Source organism: Vigna unguiculata, chromosome 5, assembly GCF_004118075.2.
Source record: "Vigna unguiculata cultivar IT97K-499-35 chromosome 5, ASM411807v1, whole genome shotgun sequence".
NCBI lineage: Eukaryota > Viridiplantae > Streptophyta > Magnoliopsida > Fabales > Fabaceae > Vigna > Vigna unguiculata.
The window spans coordinates 38616413-38641221 of NC_040283.1; the positions used below are offsets into that span (position 1 = coordinate 38616413).

Below are 24809 nucleotides of genomic sequence, written 5' to 3' on the forward strand. Positions count from 1 at the left end.
CAAACATTTCAAAAAATAATTTTTTTAGAGCTCTCTTCCCCCTCTCTGAGCTATCTAATCATGTGATCACCTGTTTGAATATTAGAGACAACTTGTATGATCCTTGTGATGAGATCTTCAAGTCCATTCGATCAATTCCTCCATTTGAGTAAGTTAGTTTTCAGCTCTTTCTTTTTGTGTAATCTTGATAATCTTTGCAAGTGTCTTCCTTTGAGATTGCATGTGCTCCTTTTGTCTTCTGTTTGGTTATTTACTTATCAATGGTTATGAGGGTATGATGTGATCATCTCTGTGGTATTTCTATGTATAGATAGAGTACCATGTGGCTTAGGAAAGGTGTTGATATTACTAAGCCAATTGAGCTTTTCTTTAGGTAAGGGAAGCTAGTCTTCATGATTTGTGTGGTGTCAGTTTATCAAATTGATGTTTTTATGTTGTTGCTTTTTTGAATTAGGGATGAAATTTGGTTATGATTGATGAACCCGATATAACATGTATGACAATTGTGATCTTGTGTAATTTGAATTCATAATTTTATATTGAATGTTTGTGAATTGCTTTGGTTTGTTAGTGAGGTAATGGAAATCTGAGCAATTGATCCATTTGGTACAAGTTTTATCTGATGAAAAACTATTTTGACTCAAAGTAATAAAAGAAGAGTACTAAATTGATTCATTGGACAGGTTCAATATTCCTAAATCAATACAAAATTTATGAGTTTCTGATACAACGATAAGCCTCACAATGACACCGTTGAATGTCGTGCCAGCTTTTACGAGTTGATTGGCCTTGAGCATCGACCAGGTGGCATTGAGCGCTGGAAACTCCTGCATGTCTAGGAGCATTTGAGCTCCATAGTGCTGAGCATTGGAATGTTGGCACTGAGTGCCCATTTTTACGAGGCAAATAGCGATTAACGCTACATGCCCTATTTTGTTTGTTTCACTGTTTAGGTATTTTAATTCATCTATAATTGGTACTAAGCATGTTTTATGGCTTTCTTTATTATAATTTGAGGTGAAATTGTTGTTTTGAGTATGCAAGATGATAATTGGTATGGAATGAGAAGTTATGATGTTTTAAAGAGTTTCAAGCATAAATTATTGGTGATGGTATTATTAGTGTATGCCTTGATATATGATATGTCACTAAGGAAGGTATCATGAACTCTAATAATCATTCACACTCAAATAGAGTAGAATGAGTTATGTGATGAGAGTAGCAAGAGATTCTAATCGTAGGATGTATTGGGCCCTAGGCATAAATGGGATTAACCTTGTATGTGGTTGGGAAAGCAAGCAATGATACCCTTTTGATGTATAACAATGAGCCCACTGAGTAGTGTGGGGTCCTAGAAGTTGTCTACAGTTAGTTTCCTATTGTGTAAACTCTGAGTGATTTTTGGTGCAATTTGTTTATATTATATTTTATAGTTATTTCTTTTGGATAACTGCACAAATATTTTATATTCTCTTAGCTATTTGTTTTGCTTTATCAGACCATATAATATTTTATTTACTAGTTTATATTATTAAATGAGATGTTATACATATTAAAGGAGATTTGTCCCATAATTTTTTTTAGTTTTATCTTTTTAATAACTACTTTTTAAATTTAAATATTTTTTCATAACAAAAAAGGTAATTTTCAATTTTATCTTTTAGTAGCTATTTTTTTTAATTTAAATAGTTATACATAATAAAATTTGTCTATACTATTAAAAGAGATTTGCCTGTGTACACAATTGTTTTTTTAAGTTTTGTCATTTTAATAATTACTTTTTTAATTTCAAATAATTGTTTATAATAATAATAATAATAATAATAATAATACCTAATTAAATATACATCTTTTGAGGGTATTGAAATTTAGACATCTCAAGGTTGAAGACATAAAAAAGAATGACGTGATGTAAGTAAGAGAAGTATGTGAGGAACATTATTAAAAGGAAATCGAGACACGAGTATTGAGAATAGATATCGAAAGAAAAGTCAATACATGAGTTAAAGTGAACAAAGAATCATGTTAATTGGATCAAAAATTTGAGTAGGCATCAAGATAGGTGGCATTAAGAAAGATGTTTGTTGGACAAAATCGAAAAAGGAACAACGCTAGATCAAAAGGAAGTTAGCATACGATAATTGCCGCAAAACATTAATTGAGTAGAATCATATGGTGTAACATGGGCGATTTTGAAACAATTATTACAATTTATATTTTTTTTCCTTTGTTTTATTTTGACTTAACTAATAAAAAAATGGATAGAATATAACTAGGCTACTCAAATGTAAGAAAAGGGGTGACAACTCTGAAACTTGAAAACGCTGCAAATAGAAAAAATGACTTATTGAGTAATAATTGTTACAATTTTAATCACCGTTTTCTTAAATTTCTTGTATCAATTTCTGTTTTTTCCTTTGTAAATATATTGAAAACCATCAAAATTCGTTCCACTCACTGCACAGTTTTGATACTGTAACTAAAATACACTATCTACTATATATCTAAGAAATTCTTAGTATAGGTAATTTACTGAGATAGACATCGTAATTAATTGACACCTGTCTCAAATTGAGGGTAATTTTGTCTTTTGGGTTTTATTTTTTTTCAGCTGAAAGCATTAAATGGTGATTGACGTTTGCTGACAGGCGGAGCCTTCTTCTTCAAGCCATTGCAGTTGATCGAGGTATTTGATTTTTTTTCTTCTTCCATTATCTTTCTTCCTCTCCGTCTTTTGCTTTCCTTCTTCTTCTTCTTCAAGTCCATTGCTTCTTCTTTCTTCTACTTCATACCAACACCGTAAGTGTTTTAAATATTCTTTTGGTTGTTTATTTTTTTTGGCTGATTGTTGTTATTGAATGTTAACAGAAGTTTTGGGTGGAAGATATTTTTTTAATGCTTTTTTTGGGTTGATTGTTGTTGTTGCATGTTGACAGAAGTTTTGGTTGGTGTAGGTAAGTTTTTCTTCTATTTATTTTTTTTGTTGGTCTTTTTTTTTTGTGATTGTTGTTGTTGTTGAAGGTTTACAGAAGTTTTTGCTGTTCTTCATCCTTTTTTCTTTTTTTTCTTCTTCTTTGTGGATCCTTCTTCTTTCTTTTTCTTCATACTCTGTTATTTTTTCTTTACTTTGTGTTCTGTTATTTTTTTTTTACTTTGTGGTGACTGTTTTTTATGAAAGTTTTGATTTTTTTGCAGATTGAAGTGCTTTGACGTCAAAGAAAATAAGACTCATGGATAAGGATCTAAGGCCCTTTGCAGATCAATTGTCGAGGAAGCTTCTAGCCACGACTGAAATTTTATATTTTGTGGTGCTTTTGTGGAATGAACTTGCGAACAGTCTCTCCTTTCTCTCCTGCTCATATTTTTGAAACCCCAAATTTATATATTTTTCCTTTGGCTTTTTTCTGTTAAGGTTTTGTTCTCCTTAATCAACTGATTGTTTTGTTTCCATTTCCTATTACCGTATTTTCGTGGATCTATCAAATGGGTTTGTGGTTTGTTTTTATTTTTGTATATTTGTTTATTATATTGATGGTTGGTTTGTTTGTTGGTTTTGTTATTAAGGTTTTGTTTTCTTTCATGAGATGATTGTTGTTAAGGTTTGTTTTAGCTTTTGCAGTTAAGGTTTGCTTTGGCTTTTTTTGTTAAGGTTTTGTTTTCTATCTTGATGTTTCTATTTGTTTTGTATCTTGAATATGTTTTATAATCCAAAAAAGCCTTTCCATGTGAATGTGTATCTAATGTTTTTCCTTTCTTTGTCCTTATGAAACCTTAGGGAGCATAATCCTTGATCTGCGTGTTTGGAGTTGCTGAAGGTTTACTGTAAGTTTGCCTTCTCCATATTTTTCCTTCATGGTTTTAGATTGAAATCACTCTAAATTCATATATATTCTTAATATGTATGAATGCAATGATAGATATACTCTAAAAAGATCCCAAAAATTCTTTATTCACAGGCAAGCAGGCAAGAATAGGAGATCCCTCCATGAAAAAATTGTTTTTTCCCGCACGAAGGTACAAAAAATATAAATGTGTCACTTATGTTTAAGGAAATTAACTAAATTTAATGGTAGCAGGAACTACAGCTATTGAATAGAAATGCAAACTAGAGAGACAATTCTCTAAACTAAAAATGATTAGTAAATATGTTTGTAAATTATTGTTGTATTTTACCATCTTACTTATATGATATCAATCTTAAACTTTGAATGTTACATTTTTATTAGGCAATTGATGAGGAGCAAAATGAAGTTATCTCTCTGTGCGTCTAATGATTTGGCTTCAAGAAAAGGTTATCTTGAAGAAAATTTAAAACTTGCTAATGATTTGAAAGTAAGTATAATTTAATGATCATATCAGTATTTTATTATTCTCTTTTCATTTTTTTTATTGTTTTGTTGCTACTTTTATAGCTATTTTTTATTTGGTAGACATGGTTATTAACATCAATTAATGACTTTCTTTTTTTATTTGAATTCATTTTAGAATGGACCCAAACTTAATTTTTGTCCCATATAGGGACTTGCTGTTATAACTTCATATGATGATTGCAGGTATAAATGACTATTAATATTAATGACTGAGATGATACACATTCATCATTGTGGTTGTAATTGTTTTGTTGCTGCTCTTGATAATATTGTAACTGTTATGAATTAATGGTCGTCCATTGATTTATACAATTACTCATATGATTGATAATCATATTATTCATTACTCTTTATGTAATATTTTGTATTTACTATTTGATTTTATATCCTTTCTGGGTTACCATATTGTATCTATAAATAGGACTCGTCCTATCAGTAATAAGACACACATACAAATAGAAGTTGCTCCCTACTCTCTCATTCTCTATTCTTCCTCTCCTTTGTCTCTCTTATTACCTTTATTTTATAATACGTTATCAGCACGAGGGTTATCCAACTGAGCGTGAAGGCATATTTTTTTTCTCCCTAAGAACAACGCTCTACATTCCTTAACCGAGGTTCTTTCTAATCTTTTTCTCATTCACAAACTTTATCTCATTTTTTTTTGTGTAATGATAATTGTTTGATTTATTTTTCTCTGTCATATTATTATTATTATTATTTGATTTTAATAATTTCATACATGAAATTTGATTATATTAATATTTTATGTGCTAGTTCTAAAACATGTCAAATCTTGCAAAGCTTGAATTTGCGGCCCTTGATATTTCGGGGGAGAATTATTTATCATGGATTTTAGATGTTGAGATTCATCTAGATGCAATGGGTCTGGGTGATGCTATTAAAGAAGGAAATAAAGCATCTGAACAAGATAAAGCTAAAGCTATGATTTTCCTTCGTCGCCATCTTCATGAAGGGTTGAAAATTGAATACCTTACTATAAAAGACCCTTCTGTATTATGGAAAAATTTAAAAGAAAGATATGACCACCAAAAGACCGTGATTTTGCCAAAAGCTCGTTATGATTGGATGCATTTACGGTTGCAAGATTTTAAAACTGTAAGTGAATATAATTCTGCAATGTTTAGAATTACTTCTCAATTGACTCTATGTGGAGAAAGAATTACTGATGAGGATATGTTGGAAAAAACATTCTCAACTTTTCATGCAACTAATTTGCTTTTGCAACAACAGTATCGTGAAAAAGGTTTTCACAAATATTCTGAATTGATTTCATGCCTTCTTGTGGCTGAACAAAATAATGAGCTCTTGATGAAAAATCATGAGGCCCGACCAACTGGTTCTGCTCCATTCCCAGAAGTGAATGCAGCAACATCTGATCCATATAATCATGGACGAGGTCAAGACCATAATAATAATCGTGGTCGTAATTTTGGCCGTGGTCGTAGCCATGGTCGTGGTCGTGGTCGTGCTATTAATCATGGTCGTGGACATGGTTATAAAGGAAATTTCAAAGAGAAACTTCATCAACAGAAGTGGAACAAGAATGCGAAAAAGGAAAAAGAAAGGGGTGAAAATAATGGCAAAAAGGCTGAAAATATATGTTACCGTTGTGGTAGTAAAGGTCATTGGACCCGTGCCTGTTATACACCAAAGCATCTTGTTGAACTCTACCAAGAATCACTTAAAAAGAAGAATGTAGAAACACACTTTGCTTATGAAGATGGTGATTCTGATTATGGTCATATGGATACTACTCATCTTGATATTGGTGATTTCTTTTCTAAACCCGATGGAAGCATTGATCACCTTATTGGTGATGGGAGTGTTAGAAAATAGTTTTATTTTATGATTAAATTTTAAGACAATGTTTTATATTTAATTCATGTTGCTTTTATATGTACAAGTTTTTATGTTTTTATGAATAAAATCCTCTATTTTATTTTTTTATTTTTTTTTCTCTCCTCTTACAAAGTAATCTCTAATATTGATATTTATGTTTATATGAAGAATGAATATTGGCATTAACACCAATGATGAGGATCTGTGCCTTGCTGATAGTGCAACAACTCATACAATTCTCAAGAGTAATAAATTTTTCTCTACTTTGGTAATGCGAGAAGTCAATGTTAGTACTATTTCTGGTACTACAAATATAATTGAAGGCTCTGGAAGAGCTACAGTACTTCTGCCAAGAGGTACAAGATTGCATATTAAAAATGCATTTTATTCTCCTAAGTCCAATAGAAACTTATTAAGTTTCAAGGATATTCGTCTAAATGGATATCATATTGAGACAAATAATGAAGGAGATGTTGAATATCTTTATATCACTCAAATTGAGTCAAATAAAAAATGTGTATTGGAGAAATTATCAGCCTTCTCTTATGGCTTGTACTACACATATATTAATGCGATTGAGACGCATGTTATTGTAAGCCAGAAGCTTACAAATAAGAATGAATTCCTTGTTTGGCATGATCGGTTGGGTCATCCTGGATATATCATGATGCGAAAAATAGCTGAAAACTCATGTGGACATCCACTTAAAAGTCAAAAGCTTCTTCAGTCCAATGATTTCTCATGTACTGCATGTTCGCAGGGAAAATTGATAATAAGACCATCACCAGAAAAAATTAGAAATGAGTCAATCTCATTTTTAGAACGAATACAAGGTGATATTTGTGGTCCAATACACCCACCATGTGGATCATTTAGATATTTCATGGTATTAATTGATGCGTCCACTAGATGGTCACATATTTGTTTACTATCAACTCGAAATCAAGCATTTGCTAAGTTATTAGCACAATTGATCAAGTTAAGAGCCCACTTCCCAGATTATCCAATTAAGAAAATTCGTCTTGATAATGCTGGTGAATTTACATCTCATGCTTTTAATGAGTATTGTATGTCAATTGGAATTGAAGTTGAACATCCAGTAGCACATGTTCATACTCAAAATGGACTTGCAGAATCATTGATAAAACGTCTAAAATTGATTGCACGACCTTTACTTATGAAAGCTAATCTTCCAATGACTACTTGGGGTATGCAATTCTGCATGCTGCAGTATTGATTCGCATCAGACCAACAAGTTATCACAAATACTCTCCTTTACAGTTGGTGTTTGGTCAACAACCAAATATTTCTCATTTAAGAATTTTTGGGTGTGCTGTATATGTCCCAATTTCCCCACCAAAAAGGACTATGATGGGTCCTCAAAGACGTTTGGGAATATATGTTGGATATGATTCTCCATCGATAATAAAATATCTTGAACCATCAACAGGTGACTTATTTACAGCTCGATTTGCTGATAGTCATTTTGATGAATCAATTTTTCCAACGTTAGGGGGAGAAAGAAAGAAATTGGAAAAGGATATTGGTTGGAATGAATTATCATTATCTCATCTTGATCCTTGTACAAAAGAGTGTGAACTAGAAGTTCAACGGATAATTCATTTACAAAAATTGGCCAACCAATTACCAGATGCTTTTACTGACACAAAAAGGGTAACTAAGTCGCATATACCCGCTGCTAATACTCCAATCATAATTGATATTCCTGTTGGACAATCTAATATAGCAAATGAATCTCAAACACGCCTAAAGCGTGGTAGGCCTTTGGGTTCCAAAGATAAAAATCCTCGTGTGAGAAAAAGGGAAAAAAGGCAAGATGGCCTAATCGATGGGGTAAAAGTCCTAAAAGATTCTTTTGACATAATCAATGATTCGGTTCCAGAAGAACCTCAGGTACCTGAAATTGTTGAAAATGATGAGATCTCAATAAATTATGTCATGAATCATAAAATATGGAATCGAAATAAAGTCAATATTGACGAGGTTTTTGCATATAATGTAGCAAAGGATGTTATAAGTGACAATGATGATCAAGAACCAATGACAATTGAAGATTGTCGGCAAAGAAATGATTGGCCAAAATGGAAAGATGCAATCCAAGCAGAATTAGATTCGCTTGCTAAACGAAAGGTTTTTGGACCTGTAGTTCGCACACCTGAGGGTGTAAAACCTATTGGGTACAGATGGGTTTTTGTACAAAAACGAAATGAGAATGGTGAAATTGTTAGATACAAAGCACGGTTAGTTGCTCAAGGTTTTTCACAAAGACCTGGTATTGATTTTGAGGAGACATATTCTCCAGTATTGGATGCAACAACATTTAGATATTTAATTAGCCTTGTTGCACAAGAAGGTTTGAATTTGCACCTCATGGATGTTGTTACAGCCTATTTGTATGGCTCTTTGGAAAATGATATTTATATGAAACTCCCTGAAGGATTTAATGTGCCCAACAAAGCAAATTCTAAAAAGGATTATTCAATAAAATTGAATAAGTCCCTTTATGGATTGAAACAATCAGGACGTATGTGGTATAACCGTCTAAGTGAGTACTTATTAAAGGAAGGGTATAAAAATGACCCTATTTGTCCTTGTATTTATATGAAAAGATCCGAGAATGAATTTGCCATAATTGCTGTTTATGTAGATGACATAAACATAGTTGGAACTCCTAATGAGCTCACAAAGGCAATTGATTGTTTAAAGAAAGAATTTGAGATGAAGGATCTTGGAAGGACAAAGTTTTGTTTGGGATTACAAATTGAGTATTTAAACAAAGGTGTTCTTGTACATCAAGAAGCTTATATAACGAAAGTGCTTAAAAAGTTCTATATGGACAAATCACATTCACTATGCACTCCAATGGTGGTGAGGTCATTAGATGTTGATAAAGACCCTTTTAGACCTCAAGAAAAAGATGAAGAACTACTTGGTCCTGAAGTACCATATCTTAGTGCTATAGGAGCACTAATGTATCTTGCTAATTATACTCGACCCGATATAGCATTTGCTGTAAATTTGTTAGCAAGATATAGTTCTTCACCTACAAGAAGACATTGGAATGGAGTAAAACAAATACTTCGTTACCTTAAAGGCACTATGAATATGGGCTTGTTTTACCCAAATGATTCAAAATTATATCTAATGGGTTATGCAGATGCAGGTTATTTATCAGATCCTCATAATGGTCGATCACAAACAGGATATTTGTTCACATGTGGTGGCACAGCGATTTCATGGCGATCTGTGAAACAAACAATAACAGTAACATCGTCAAATCATGCAGAAATTTTAGCATTACATGAGGCAAGTCGTGAATGCATTTGGTTAAGGTCTATAATTCAACATGTGCGACAAACTTGTGGTTTATCCTTGGGAAAAATGAAACCAACAATGATATATGAAGACAATAGTGCATGCATTGCTCAATTGAAAGAAGGATATATTAAAGGAGACAGAACAAAACATATTCTTCCAAAATTCTTTTTCACTCATGATCTTCAAAGAAATGGTGATGTAGAGATCCAAAAGATTCGCTCATGTGAAAATCTAGCAGATTTATTTACAAAGTCTTTGCCAAGGAGAACTTTTGAGCAATTGGTTCACAGGATTGGACTCCGACATCTTAATGATGTAAGTTTACATGAGGGGGAGAAATAGAAGATGCAAAGAACAATATTATATAGAATGATGTACTCTTTTTCCTTCACTAGGTTTTTATCCCAAAGGGTTTTTCCTAGTAAGATTTTAACGAGGCACATTCTTTTATCAATGGACACCCAAGGGGGAGTGTTATGAATTAATGGTCGTCCATTGATTTATACAATTACTCATATGATTGATAATCATATTATTCATTACTCTTTATGTAATATTTTGTATTTACTATTTGATTTTATATCCTTTCTGGGTTACCATATTGTATCTATAAATAGGACTCGTCCTATCAGTAATAAGACACACATACAAACAGAAGTTGCTCCCTACTCTCTCATTCTCTATTCTTCCTCTCCTTTGTCTCTCTTATTACCTTTATTTTATAACAGTAACCTTACTTTCCAAATAAAACCAAGTGTTACAATGGGAAGTTGTTGCATACCACTTTGTTCATATTTTCGTACTCTCAAACTTTATTCTCTTGATTTAGAAATCCTTTGTGCTATAATGGTCATGATATCTTTAATCTATATCTGGAATTGTGATTATGATGGATTATGAAATTTATTTGTAGGACGGGGTTGGTGGAGAACAATCAATACAATATCTGACAAAATTGGAAATGATTTCTTTGTCAGGATTTCTTAATTAGTTTCTAACATTTTCATAAGGTGTTATTTTATTTGACTTGACCGATATTGCAGCAGTCATGTAAATGGATTATCAACATGTATTATGAATATTGGTGCTCACATGACGTCATTTATATTCATTGAGATAAATGAAACTTATTTTATATTGTATTCTTTTAGTTATTCATTGAGATGAATGAAATTTATTTCATTGATTAATAGTTAGAGGCTTTTTATTTTGTATTCTATTAGATATTTCCTATAAACTTTTACTTCCCTCCTCTTCCACAATTAATGAATTTAGTAACTATAAAAAATTTGTAGTTTGGATAACAACTAGGTTGAATTGAAACTGTGTATGTATATTATACATTTTTTATGTGAAATTGTTCCTTTATTCGACTATCTGGTATGTTAGAATAGGAAATTCCCTTAAGTGCCCCCTGTTATCAAATGCCAAACACAACTCCTTTTTTCATCTCTTTTCATGTTAGTATCTATTTGAGTATATACTACTATATTATATGTATTCATCACTCAAATGCTTTGTGTTAACTATTAAATTTTTTCTTTCATCTTTTTATGTACTGATAGGTGCACATGTATTGACGGGGTTATATTTAAATACAGAAGATTTTATGGTCTTATGTTCTATCTATTCTGAGGTGATGATGATGGATGAGCAAATTTACATTTACTGGTAGAACATCCAATCATGCATTGAGCGTGATGTACTATAAGAGATATTTGACACTGCTAGGTGGCCACAAAAGCAAAGGCTTTTTATCTTCATCTTCTATGGCTGTTTCATGTTTCATAATTTTTCTACCATATATTATGTACATATATGCTTTATGGATGCTGTGGAAATGAAATGACCCTTGCTCTCAAAGGTTTTGTTAGACTATAAATTTACACTGATAGAGCAGTTTGTGTTAATGATTCTAGCCAATTTTACTTCCTTGGATTTACCCATCCAAGAGACATTAGATTGTGGTGATTTTTTTACATAGAAGAATTGAATATGTTTCCAATCATTAACGCATACTTCACTCATGTTGGTTTGCATCTTTGTCTAGAAAAACTTGAAATAAAAATTTTGAAAAAAGCAGATCAAGTTGTTTTTCATGTTTTCATATTAAAAATAAGTAATGCTTTATATTTTTATTTCCAATGTCTATAACCAAAATATAAACACAATATGGAAAAACAAAAAAATTGTATTCAAGTATATCAAAATACAAAATGCATTAATATGACATTTGAATATGTAATTTGATTAGGTTTCATGGGCTATCATTGCACGTCTTGAACTTTTGAATGTCTTTTGTTTTTTTGAACTTTGATGCAGGTCTTTCATATTTTCTTCTTATACTATGATACTGGTATTAAACATTGCTTAGTAATATAGAGGGCAATATTTTTATATGACCGTTGCACTTTTTTTTAGTAGAACTCTATTACAATGTACTGTTTTTTATGAGACTTTAGTACTACGGTAACTGTTGAAAACGGTGAAAATAGAAACATTAAAGAGCAAAATGTATAAATTTCTAAATATCGCGCTTCAGTTTGCTAAAGAAATGTACCCCTTAGTAATTTGCATTTTCTCATAAATTGTGCGTACCAATGTACCAGTTGTCTAACATGTTTACTAAGTTCAGATCAATTTTTCCAATTGAATAACCATTTTAAATCGACTATTAAGAATTGCTTGGCACCATACAAGGTAATAGATTTTTTTTCAATATAACCATTTAAAAAATATATACTTAAAATTGGAAAAGGCATTTATTATGAATTTTAATCATGATATAATTATATATTAAAAATATTTATTTACAAAAATATGAATTACATAAATATTAATATTTATTTCCTATATTATTAATATTCAATACTACCTAATACACGTCAAAAAATTGTAATTTAGTCTACTACAAATACAATAAGGTAATAGTATATTCTTTTTAAATATTATTTTAAGTCGTTTGTATCTATTTATGTTCATATTATCACATTTTAAGCTCAATTTCAATTTTGATGTTGTATTTATGATATACGATATCCATAATACATAATATTAATATTGGTGATATTAATAATAATAGTAACATTACCCTTAGTATTGATATTAGCATTGGTGTTATTTTTTATTATTATTATTATTATTATTATTATTATTATTATTATTATTATTATTATTATTATTATTATTATTATTCAAAATAAAGTATCTTTAACTGTCATATTTTTATAGAATTAAAACATTTATTTTGGGATCAATAATTATATCATTTGTTTCTAAATTTATTTTATTAATTGATTAATCATGTCATTAACTATTTTTAATTTTCTAATTGTGAAACGTTTGTTTTTTATTCTATAGGTTTTGAAATCTTTTAAATTTAAATATTTACAATTAATAATTATATGATTAATTTTTAAATATTTTTTATTAATTAGTTAATTTTATTAATTATTTTAAATTCCTTTAATTATGACCGGAGTTTTCTATTAGTAGTTGGTAATACTATTATATAACTATTATTTTTATTATTATTATTTGAATCAATAAAATATTTGATTTGAAATTATTCATTCATTTATGACTTAAACAATTTGAAGTAATATTTATTAAAAATATTTATTACATTTTATTACTTTCAATCACAAAGTCAATTTCAATTTACTTACATTTTAGTTTAACATCGACCTATGAATAGACACTTTATTTTAATATAATCTATAATAATATTGTATTATTACACATCACTATTCAATCACTATGTTAAATCCATAATTTAGGATAAAAAAAAATTTATATATGCAATAATAATTAGTTATTATAATGTCAATGTATACGTTAATAATAATATCTCTATTTATTTCTATTTGAAAAAAATTATTTTAACCTCAAATTCAAATTATTATAACTTTTTTAATATGGATTACATTTCATAATATGTTGCATTTTATTCACATATACATGTCACTTTTGTTTAAATATTTGAAGTTTAATTCATTTTTTTTATTTCATATGGTCAATACATTTTCGATATTTTTTGTCTATGTTTTAAGTTGTTTATGAATTTGGATTCTATGTTGAATTTTTTTGATACTGTTTTTTTACTGTGTCTCCATAATACATTAATTGTCACTAATTTTGACGTTTTAAAATATATTAAAAAGATATTATATATATATATATATATATATATATATATATATATATATATATATATATATATATATATATATATATATATATATATATATATATATATATATATATATATATATATATATATATATATATATATATATATATATATATATATATATACACGTTACTTTTATTTAAAATATTTTACGTTTCTATTTAAAAACTTTAACATCAACATGTTAGATTTATTTTGAAAGAGATCCTTTAGCAAAATATGCCTTCCTTCTTATTAACAATTACCAATACATAGAAATTTCATTTTAATATAATATATAACTTAAAAATTTTATTGTAAATTTTAATTATATAACAATATTGTTCTTTACGCATCACTAACCAATTGTTGTGTCAATTTATAATTTAAAACAAAACAAAAAATCATATCCAAATGTTATTTTTTAATCTTATTTGTATTATTATTATTGGAATTATTAATTCTATTTTTAATAATGTATTATTTTAACATAATAAAATCAATATTAAAAAAAATATTTAATTTTATTTAATTTATTAAATAAAAATACTCATAATTTATTATTTATCTTTTATTATTATTATTATTGAAAACACATGCGCGACTTATGTTAGCATTTTATAACTTTTATAGAAATTTGAGTTAAAGATCAATAAAAAATATATAAATAATTTTTAAATAGTTGTTAAATGTAAAATTAGAAAAAAAAATTATATACACAAAAGAAACTGTTAAAATAACTGTTAAAGACGTAAGAGAATTTTAGAATAACTGTTAAAAGTAAACTCTTTATAAAATAATTAATATTTAAAATAATAATTGAGGATAAAACTGAAAAAACAAAATGTGCATACAAAAAAGATATCGTCTTTATATATTGTTATAGATTATTATTACTATTATTGTTGTTGTTATTTTATCATTATAATAATAATAATAATAATTATTATTATTATAATAGTTAATATTGTTATTAGTGTTGTTGTTAATATTGGTATTAATATTAATAGTATTAGTATTATTTTTTGACACTGAACTAAGCATAAGTACCTGAAATTGAAAAATTAGACCGGTAAATACATAAAACTTGAACAATTAATTTAGTAGAATAACAATTTCAGACCATTTATAAAATAAACGATCTATCTTCTTAGCACCTGTTGCGAAATACCTAAATAACTTATAATATAATATATATTTATAATCTAAAAGATACACAATCATCATTTTAAATTGATACATTTAATTACTAAATTTAAATTTACGTTTATATTATTAAATTATATTTATGTTAATGTAATTTTACGATTTATATCTCAAAAAATAATATGGTTATTCTTAAAAATAATATAGATAAATATATAAAATAATGTTTCTTTAAATATTATTCTTATGAAGAGACTTAAAAAGAAATTATCTTTATTAAATATTATTGTTATGAAAATCAATGTCAGCTACGAATAACATTAGGTGTGTGGTTCTCTTTACTTTTTTTCTCCTATGCTAATGTTTAATTGGACGTGTGTTAATGTTGTTGTTGGAGGGTGATGGTAAGTCATATATTTTGTGGTATTTGATTTACTTTATTTCAATTATTTTATATTCAAATTGTTTGTAGTCATATTTAGTTACTTAATCTAGACAACTTACGGTTGAAAATTTTGATTTAGCTTGATAGCTATTAATCTCATACACTAAATAATTAAACCGTATAAATATGATTATTCCAAAAAAATTGCCAATTTAAATATAATAACAATATTATTTATTTTTGAAATATAAAAAAAAAACAGCAACCACCCGCGCATATTATTAATATTATTGTATTATATTACTATTAGTATAATTGGTATTACTTTTGCTAATATTATCATTATAATTGTTAACTATTTATATTATTGTTATTATACATTTTATCAAAAGATAAGTTGCGTTACTAAAGAAGAAAAGATAGTATTGAAGAAAGATATCAATGAAAAAAGGGTGTATTGTTATTAACTTAAATAGTAGCATGTACTCCATTTTATTTTCTTTGGTAGAGCCTAAGCATTTTATGTCCCTTTTTATTTTTTTGGTTGTGTGGAGAGAGTAATGGTAAACATAGTTGAGTGAGTGGTGTATAATCGATTGAGTTATAATTATGAGACTTTATTGGAACATTAAATTACACATATTGACATTGACGTCATGAAGAAGGTTGGGGTGTTTGTTTAGCGATGTTATATGCATACTTGCTTGGCACCATATAGGATCAAGAAGGTTGTGATGTTTATTTTATTCGGTAGTGTTGCTTTTTCAATTTATACATATTTTTAACCATTAATATAATTTCAATCAATTTATACATCTTTTAAAATTGTACTAAATATTGTTACAACTATAATAAACAAAGTCATAAAATAAAATATAACACATATATTTTATATAATATATTTGAGACAAAAAAATATAATTAACGTTAATTTTTAACTTAAAAGTAAAATAATATGATGTGAACATAAAGACTTACCATAGTCTGTTTTTGACCAAAAAAAAAATATGAGTAACAACATCATATTGTTTTTCACCAAAAAAAAAATAAGTAACAACATTATATTGTATATGGTTACGAAGCTATAGTAAAACATTGTAAATGTGTTAGTAAAACATTGTAAAACATTATATTGTAAAACACTGCTTTAAAACATTATAATTGTGTTATTCTTCGGACAATTAAAATATCAATGTTTTCATAACAATGTTTTTTTTTTTACAAAATAAAAGAAAGTTAATAAATTTTTTTATGTATTTTCTCTCAACAATAGTTTTTCTTGAGGAGATTATGTGATGATTTTGTATTATAAGCATTTTACTGTATGAATAGGCTATTTATATAAGACTTGACAAAAAATTGTAGTTTAAACAAGTACTATATGATAACAAGTTAAATAATTATAACAAAAATGTGATTTACTCTGTTATTTCAGATTCGGTTGATCAAATAAATATTGGTCCTTTCCACTTTTACTTTCATGATTTCTTGCCCTTCGTATTGCGAAAATAATAAAAGTGTATTTGGTTATTTTTAATTTAAAAAATTTAAAAATTTAATATTTTCAAAGTAATAATTATTTTATTTCAAAACCGGATTTCAATATTTAAAATATTAAAATATTTATTTTTGCAATCAATTATATGATCTGTTTTTAAATATTTTCATCAATTGACCAATTAGTTCTATTAATTATTTTAATTTTATAATTTATTTCATAGGTTTTGAAATCTTTTAAATTTATATAGTTGTAATTAATAATTACATATTTAGTATGTAAAGATTTCTTATCAATTAGTTGATTTCATTAATTATTTTAAATTTTGTTAACATTAAATTGGAGATTTTGAGTTTATACATTCTTATTTGTTTTCTTTAAATATTTTAAATTTCTTTAACATTAAATTGAAGATTTTGAGTTTATACATTCCTATTTGTTGACTTCTTTAAATATTATAAATTTCTTTAATTATTTCCTATAACGATCCATAGATACCTATCTTATTTTAATATAAAATATATTTGTATTTATATTTATATGTGTTTCTATTTAAAAAATTTAATATCAATTTCATATTATATAATATTTTATAGACTATTTACATTTTACTATAATATATATTAAAATAATTAAATTAATAATAAATATTCAAATAATTAATTTATATATAATAACAAAAATTTTGTTTTAAAAATTACAAAATATATAAAAAAAACGACCCGTGCGTATGCACGGGTCTCATGCTAGTTGCCATCTAATTAAGATAAGACCTTCAAAGAACTGTGATGATGCATGCTGTCACCACGTGCTGTCCCACTAACCAAACCAGTTTAACTTCTTAATTAATTGCTCTTCACAAATTAAAAGTAAATTAATATCTTCGTTAATAGTTATACCAAAAAAAAAAATGAAAAATCCACAAATAACCCTTATGAACTTATTTTGCAAAGTTACTCTCCCATTACGACGACGTATTGCAAAGTTCAAAACTGGCGCGCTTCCGAGCGAGTTTCCGTTAGAAACAAAGAACCGATAAAAGAGAGGGTGAACGCTTCAGATTCTTCAAACTTCGCTCAATCTTTCTCCTTCGTTTTCTTTCCACTTTCTTGAGAAACACACAACCCTTTACTTCCCTGAATCTTCAGAAGCTTCTTCTCACGATGGATTTCGATACCGAGTTCCCCATGCTTTCTAGAAGACAACTAGAAGCTATAACCGATTTCCTCAGAGTCGAGCACGAATTCATGGCTCCTAGGTCGTTTTACACATTATCATCCAACGCTCGGAATCGGATGCACGCGGTTTCGACGATAGCTAAGGTAAGCGAAAATCCGAGATTCTTTTTTCCTTTCTTTTTGCTTTGCTTTTATGAGAATCTTAAATTCTTGCATCAATGAATTTTCTGTTTGTTTCTCAGATTTTACTTTCTCGGCAGTTAATCCATTTCTTTCAGCTTTCATTTTCAACGCTGGGTTTTTGGCTTTCTCGTTCAATCTGTCTGGCTACGGTTTTGTTCTTTTGTGCAAGAATCTGATCCGTCATTGTTCGTTTCGTTTTGCTCTCCTTTTTCTAGGCAGCGTTTATAAGCGAGCTTTTGTCTCTGATTGGATTCTTAGAAAATACTAAAGAATTTGAATGCTCGTTTAATTTCATCCGTGAAACAGGAGGAAAACATAATGTATTATCTTTGCGTAGATCTTTTAATCTTATTAATGGATCTGTGTAACTGCTGTGAAGTAAAATTTAACTATCCGCTACTCTTTAAGTTCTTGGATAATTTTCGGAAGCGAAACCGGTTCTTTCGTCCAAGCATGTCTGTTTCCAAATTTGCTTAATTATTGTCGGATTCTTTTTTCTCTCTGTTTTATTGGCTGTGTTATGAACTCATTTTCCTCCCTGTTTGGTTACCTAGAAAACACGAGGAAAACTGAATGTTTGTTTAATTTTCGCGTTAAAACACGAAGAGAATTGGACATAACTTGCACTGTTTTTTAATCTTGTTTATAGATCTGTCACCGTGGATTGAAATTTTACTGTCTGCGCTGATTTCTTTTCCATGTTTTGCCACAGCTCGCTAGCACCGAAACTATGGATACGTACATTCCGTATGTTGCAGTGAATTACTTCGATCGCTTTATTTCAACGAATTCGCTTTCAGTAAATATATTTCTTTCTTTAAGGCTTTCTTTAAGAAGTTTTGAAATTTTTCATTGTATTTTCTTTGATTTGTTGTGTTAAAGTCCTTGTTTTTCTCAAGGAATTACAAGGGTCTTCTTTACTTGATAAAATTCGTTTGGTTGCAATATGTTGCTACACACTTTCCGCCAAGATGAGGACAAAGAATTTCTTCCAAAAGGACATTCTGGTAAACCACAATTTCCACTGAAATTAAAATGACGTTGAATTCTAAGCTCACATTAGTTAACGAAAATTACACCACAAAATGCACTGATCTTTTGCGCAGACGAGAAGAGAAGCGGTTTACAAAAGCGAAGTTGTAATGAGAATGGAATTTCGCATTCTCAGCGGACTTGACTGGCGAATGCGATCTATAACTCCCTTTCACTTCCTGGATCACTATTATCCCACCTTCAAAAGAATCGGGGGTTTTAAACGCCGATGCATTAATGAGATCATAGTCCAGTCTCAAGGAGGTAACATAACAAGAATTTGTTTGAATCTGTATATTCGCTAGTAGTGGTGCTGAGTGAACATTTTTTTCTCATATGTCTACAGAGGTCTACTTCGCTCAATTCAAACCTTCTGAGATTGCAATGTCCGCTTTACTGGCTGCTACTTACCTTGGATATTCCTCAGAATTTACCTCAATTGAGAGATCACTTCGCATTTCGGTACATGCAACGGAAACTTTATACTATCCTGTTCTTCTTGTGGGAGCTTATGACCTGTTGTCTTGATTAGTAAATTATGCCAAATTATATTTTTATACTATCCTGTTCTTCTAGGAGGATCTTAAGGCCTGTTATCAAGAGATGGTTGATCTTTGTCGTAAAAGGAGAATCAACATACGTAGCACTACTGGAGAAGTTATCTTTTCTATTATTCCCTCCTCATCGGTAGAAGCTTCAGGATCACAAGCAGCTGAATTACAAGTACAAAGACAAAGCGAGAGCTCGACGACCCAGTTTTTGAACATGGTGTTGGATAATGATGATGAAGAAGAAGACGACGAAAATGTAGCACTGTTAAACCGCCGAAAACGGAATACGAGCGAGGAAGCGGTGGAGGCACCTAAAGAAGTTGCAGAAGGCAAGAGCGAGGCACAGAAACTAGGAGAGGTGAAGCAAAAGGCAACGAGTGTAGCAGGTATACGTATATCTGAAGAGAAAGAAGTAGAAGCTGGGTGTGGAGCAAGACAGGACAAGGGCGAAGAGAAATCTGAAAAAATGGTAGAAAGTGGGAGCGGAACAAGAGATGAGGAGTCCAAGGGGCCATGTGAAGAAACGGTAGGAGCTGAGAGCAGCGGAGCAGAAGAGGACAGGGGCAAGGCTGTAGATGAAATGTCTGAAAGCGAGAATGAGCTGCGAAAAAGACAGATAAAAGGCAAGGGCAAGGCTGTAGAGGAGGCACCTAAAGAAGTTGCAGAGGCAAGGAAACAGGGAGATGTAGCGACAGGAGCAGGTATACGTATATCTGAAGAGAAAGAAGTAGAAAGTGGGAGCGGAACAAGAAATGACGTGTCGAAAGTGCTATGTAAAGAAATAGTAGGAGGTGAGAGCAGCAGAGCAAGAGAGGACAAGGCTATAGATGAAATGTTTGAAAGAAACAGACAGATAAGAGGCAAGAGCAAGGCTGCACTTGAAATGTTGAGGTCAAAGACAGGTCTAGAGGATGCACCATTCAGGGCAATGAACTTTAAGGTGAAGTGGCCTGTTATTGTGCAGCCAGGTGAGAACGTTGACAATATAGATCCGAGCCTATATATAGATGAATCCAGCATTACAACCGCTCGATCTCCTACAACGATAAGAGGGAGCGGCAACGTTCTACCTATAGTTTCCAATCCTTGTCAGTGCACTATCTTGTAGAAGACCAACAAATAAAAATTCTACACCCAAATAAAGGGGAAAAATGCTGTCAAGTAAGTATATCTTGACGTACTTCTAATCCTGGTCTAGATAACTGTTTGCGGATTGTGCAATATTTTGATTCTTCTGTATAGGGCGGCATTACACAGCAAGTGCTTCCCAGGATTCCGTTTAATTCTCCATAATTGATTTTCAAACCATATATGATCCTTGTTTTCTCCTCCTTAAAAACCGTATAACCAACCCTTCTATCACACCAATATTCCTTAAATACTTCCAGTAATTTCAAAGTATTCAATTTTTTTTTTCTAGTATACATGTATATTTTGGAACACTTGAAGACCAGAATCTAAAAATATTCAATCATTATCCATTTGTTTTTTTATTTCTTTAAGATGTAACTTAATATTTTCTTTGTGGTATCCAAAACTTTTTATTTTTCTTTAGATGGATTTAAGGGTACTATTGCATAGAAAAGTAGAGAAAAGATTGTGGAATTTTAATGAGATATATGATAATGGTATTAGTAGAATTCTTTCTTGATAATTAAACTTTTAGAATTATTAGTTTTCCTTTAAATAGTAGTAACTTACGATGAATGAAAGGTATAATTATGAAATTTAATAATATCTCTAAATTAAGAGTTATTATATAAGTTAATATTTTTTAAAGTTCTCCAATAATTTTTTTATTGATACTTATTGAAAATTAATTATTACTATAATAATATAAATAATTATATTTCTTTGTTATAATATAATCACAAATAATACCTTTTTATATTGTAATAATCGCCATTATGGATTAATATGGAAGTAACAGTGTTTCTTTATTTATTAATATTTTATATTACTATAAAATACTTTTAAAATTTTGGTTAATGTATCCGTGAAATATCGTATTCTAAATTTGAAAAAAGTTGTTCTATTCCAATTACTTTTTCATCTTATAAGTAACTATTTGGCCCAATTTGGTAGCTGAATAAAAAGCACACTTAATAGTATATATTTCGTATTATGTATATGGAGAAAGATCCATATATTTGGTATGATAGAAAGCAAACTCAATATTTAAATCCAACACTTGTATTATAAATTAGTTAAAACACATATACATGTGTATTTATATTTTTTTATGATGATAAGAAAATAATTTTTATCATAATTATTAAAAAAAATATTTTAATAAAAAATAGTTTTTAAATAAATAATTTTTATAGATTTATTTGAGTTTTGAAAAAAATAATAAAGTAAAAATTAATTGATAAGCAATTGTATCCAATAAAAGAGCAGCGTTAAACAATAGATATAAAATGATCATAAAAATGAGTTTTCTAGTAATAAAAACAATAAAAAAAACACATAATAAATAAATGGCTTAATTATTCCGATCATACTCAGTTTGGTTCCAAAATTTTAAAATGATACCCACTTTTAAGTTTGTCTCAATTTAGTACCCGTATATGTTTATTTGTTTGTCTCATATATATCTATTTGTTTCAAGTACCCATATATGTTTATTTATTTCAATTTAGTACCCGTTCGATTTGTTTGAATTTTGTCTGAATATTTTTTTACAAAACAGAAAAATATTGTGCTCCCTTAAGACCAAATTTATTATTGATATAAATGTTATATTTATATTTGTTATTAAAAATGACTTATAAAATTAAATATTGAAATTTATATCAAAGTTAATGGTAAAAGTCATGAATAACAAATTTACCCAAACTGTATTATTCATGAGTATAACAAATATCAATGTAACAAAACATAAATATGTTATTCATGACTTTTATCATTAACTTTAATATAATTTTCAATACTTAATTTTATAAGTCATTTTTAGTAACAAATATCAATATAACATTTATATAAATAATAAATTTTGTCTTAAAAGAGATATAATATTTCTCTATTTAAAAAATATATATATTTAAACAAAATTCAAACAAATATGGCAGAGACTAAATTGAAACAAATAAACAAATATAGGTACTAAATTACAAATAGATACATGTGGGGACTAGATTGAAATCAAGATAATGGCACTGTGACGGTACCTTGCCACGTGTCACTGACAATGCCACGTGTCACATCAAGGATTTGACACATGGCAATTTATTTTAAATTAGAAAAAATTAAGAAAAACAAAAAAAAAAAATAGAGGCTGATACATGACAAAGTACTTAACGGTGTTTGCGAAAACTTAACGGAGGGTACTAAGTTGATGCACATTACGAATTTGAGTACTAAATTGAGACAAACTTAAAAGTGGATACTATTTTGAAATTTTGGAACCAAACTGGTATGATCCGAGTAATTATACCTAAATAAATAAAATCACATCGAATAGTGTCGTTGGAATATTTTCATAGTTTGTATATGATATATATATATATATATATATATATATATATATATATATATATATATATATATATATATATATATATATATTACTGTATGTTCTTAAAGTTATTTATTGGTTTACTTTATTGTTTTCATTTGTTTAACACTGATACGGTTAACTTTGTCTATTTTATATGATTAACAAAAAAAAGTTTCCATTTGTTTTTTGGACATTTTAATTTTATAATTTAAAATGAGTAACTTTAACTTGTGTGTCTATTATTAGGTGTTTTTATTAAATATTATGAGAATAGATAAATTTGAAAAAAAAAATAATGAGTTTTGAGCACGAAGAACTTTGGATGTAATGTACCTAATTGATAATTTCAGTTTCAATTTAAAATAAATAAATAAATAAGTCAAGCGAGAGACGATTTTTGTGACAAAGGAAATCATGTTCAGGGATGTCAAAAAAATCCGTAACCTTCTGCGGATAAAATCCGCAATGGGTAGAAAATGGATATTAAAAATGGATACCCGTTATCCGCGGGTACAGATATTTTTGATACTTGCATGTTAACGGGGCAGGTACGGGTATCATAATATCTGTACCCGTGGATACCCGTACCCGCTAAACTTACACCCCTTGACATTATTCTCTTTTCTTTCTTTGAAATTGGACATATACATCAAACCTTATATAGACAATGACGTTTATGGTATGTTTGTTGTTAAATGATGGAATTAAAATAAGAATACTTGACACGTGACAATTGAGGTTTATTATTTGTTTATTTTGTTTATTTTTCAGAAATCAATCTAAGAGAGTGAGTTTGTTTATTTTGTTTAACATCATTTTATATTTACTTTTACAATTATTTGGACTTGTATCAACTTGAGTTTATTTGAACTTTATTTAAAATTTATGACAATGATATATTTTATTTTATTTTAATTAAATTTATGATTAAATATTTATTTTTTAAATAATTTTACAAATACCCGCGGGTACCCATGGATACCCGCGGATATGAAAAAAATAGGCGGGTACCCGCATAATGGATATCCGACGCGCCTCGTTGACATCCCTAATCATGTTCATTTAGCAGACTTTGTTTATATATATTTTTTTATGTGAAGTCGTGTATTGGGACAACCGAATGGAGATCGAGGGAGGTATTGATTTAGAGTTTTTAAAATGGATAATCCGACCCGACCTAATTTAATTTATTATGGGTTGATTATTTAATAAGTCAATCTAATCCGAATCATTTATTAGCGAGTCAAAAAAAATGAATTTGGTCCGACTCACCACGAGTTGGTGGGTTAAACGAGTTGGCTCGAAGATTCACTTAATTAAAAAAAGTACAATTATTTATTTATGTTTTAGTCAAAACAAAATTATAATTTTAATTAAAATCTAAATAAATTTTAATACAATCCAAATAAAAACTAAAATCACAAAAATAAAAATTATCTATGTGTTGGCTAAAAAAAACAACCTAGCATGATCCAAATGCAAAATCCAACCCTGCTCACCATGGGTTCAACCCGGGTGAGTCGGGTTCTAGGTGAGTCAGGTCAAAAATCAATCCGTATTGAAATTTGTAAGAAAATTTCAACACAATCCGGTT

At 28.8% G+C, this 24809-nt stretch overlaps 2 protein-coding genes and 1 long non-coding RNA gene across 3 annotated transcripts; all 3 read left to right on the plus strand.

Moving 5' to 3' along the window:
- The first annotated feature begins 3235 nt into the window (after positions 1-3235).
- LOC114182950 lies at positions 3236-11404 on the plus strand. Its single transcript, XR_003604276.1, has 4 exons — positions 3236-3822; positions 3957-4014; positions 4227-4332; positions 11138-11404. It is a non-coding gene; the product is annotated as an uncharacterized LOC114182950 (long non-coding RNA).
- A 6438-nt stretch (positions 11405-17842) lies between these two features.
- On the plus strand, positions 17843-19176 carry LOC114183618 (cyclin-D2-1-like). The gene is made up of 3 exons (XM_028070699.1): positions 17843-18094; positions 18846-18932; positions 19033-19176. Exons 1-3 carry the CDS (start codon positions 17936-17938, stop codon positions 19159-19161), a joined length of 375 nt encoding a protein of 124 aa, XP_027926500.1. The 5' UTR covers positions 17843-17935; the 3' UTR covers positions 19162-19176.
- A 66-nt stretch (positions 19177-19242) lies between these two features.
- On the plus strand, positions 19243-21026 carry LOC114183617. Its single transcript, XM_028070698.1, has 3 exons — positions 19243-19429; positions 19512-19627; positions 19742-21026. Exons 1-3 carry the CDS (start codon positions 19276-19278, stop codon positions 20822-20824), a joined length of 1353 nt encoding a protein of 450 aa, XP_027926499.1. The 5' UTR covers positions 19243-19275; the 3' UTR covers positions 20825-21026.
- The last annotated feature ends 3783 nt before the right edge of the window (positions 21027-24809 follow it).

What these genes read in the sequence shown, in the direction of transcription:
- LOC114183617 (XM_028070698.1), top strand. Translation starts at nt 19,276, where the DNA reads ATGAGAATGGAATTTCGCATTCTCAGCGGACTTGACTGGCGAATGCGA. An exon ending in CATAGTCCAGTCTCAAGGAG is followed by an intron (nt 19,430 to 19,511) that starts GTAACATAACAA and finishes ATATGTCTACAG; the next exon opens with AGGTCTACTTCGCTCAATTC. An exon ending in AGAGATCACTTCGCATTTCG is followed by an intron (nt 19,628 to 19,741) that starts GTACATGCAACG and finishes CTGTTCTTCTAG; the next exon opens with GAGGATCTTAAGGCCTGTTA.
- LOC114183618 (XM_028070699.1), top strand. Translation starts at nt 17,936, where the DNA reads ATGGATTTCGATACCGAGTTCCCCATGCTTTCTAGAAGACAACTAGAA. An exon ending in CGGTTTCGACGATAGCTAAG is followed by an intron (nt 18,095 to 18,845) that starts GTAAGCGAAAAT and finishes GTTTTGCCACAG; the next exon opens with CTCGCTAGCACCGAAACTAT. An exon ending in TTTCAACGAATTCGCTTTCA is followed by an intron (nt 18,933 to 19,032) that starts GTAAATATATTT and finishes GTTTTTCTCAAG; the next exon opens with GAATTACAAGGGTCTTCTTT.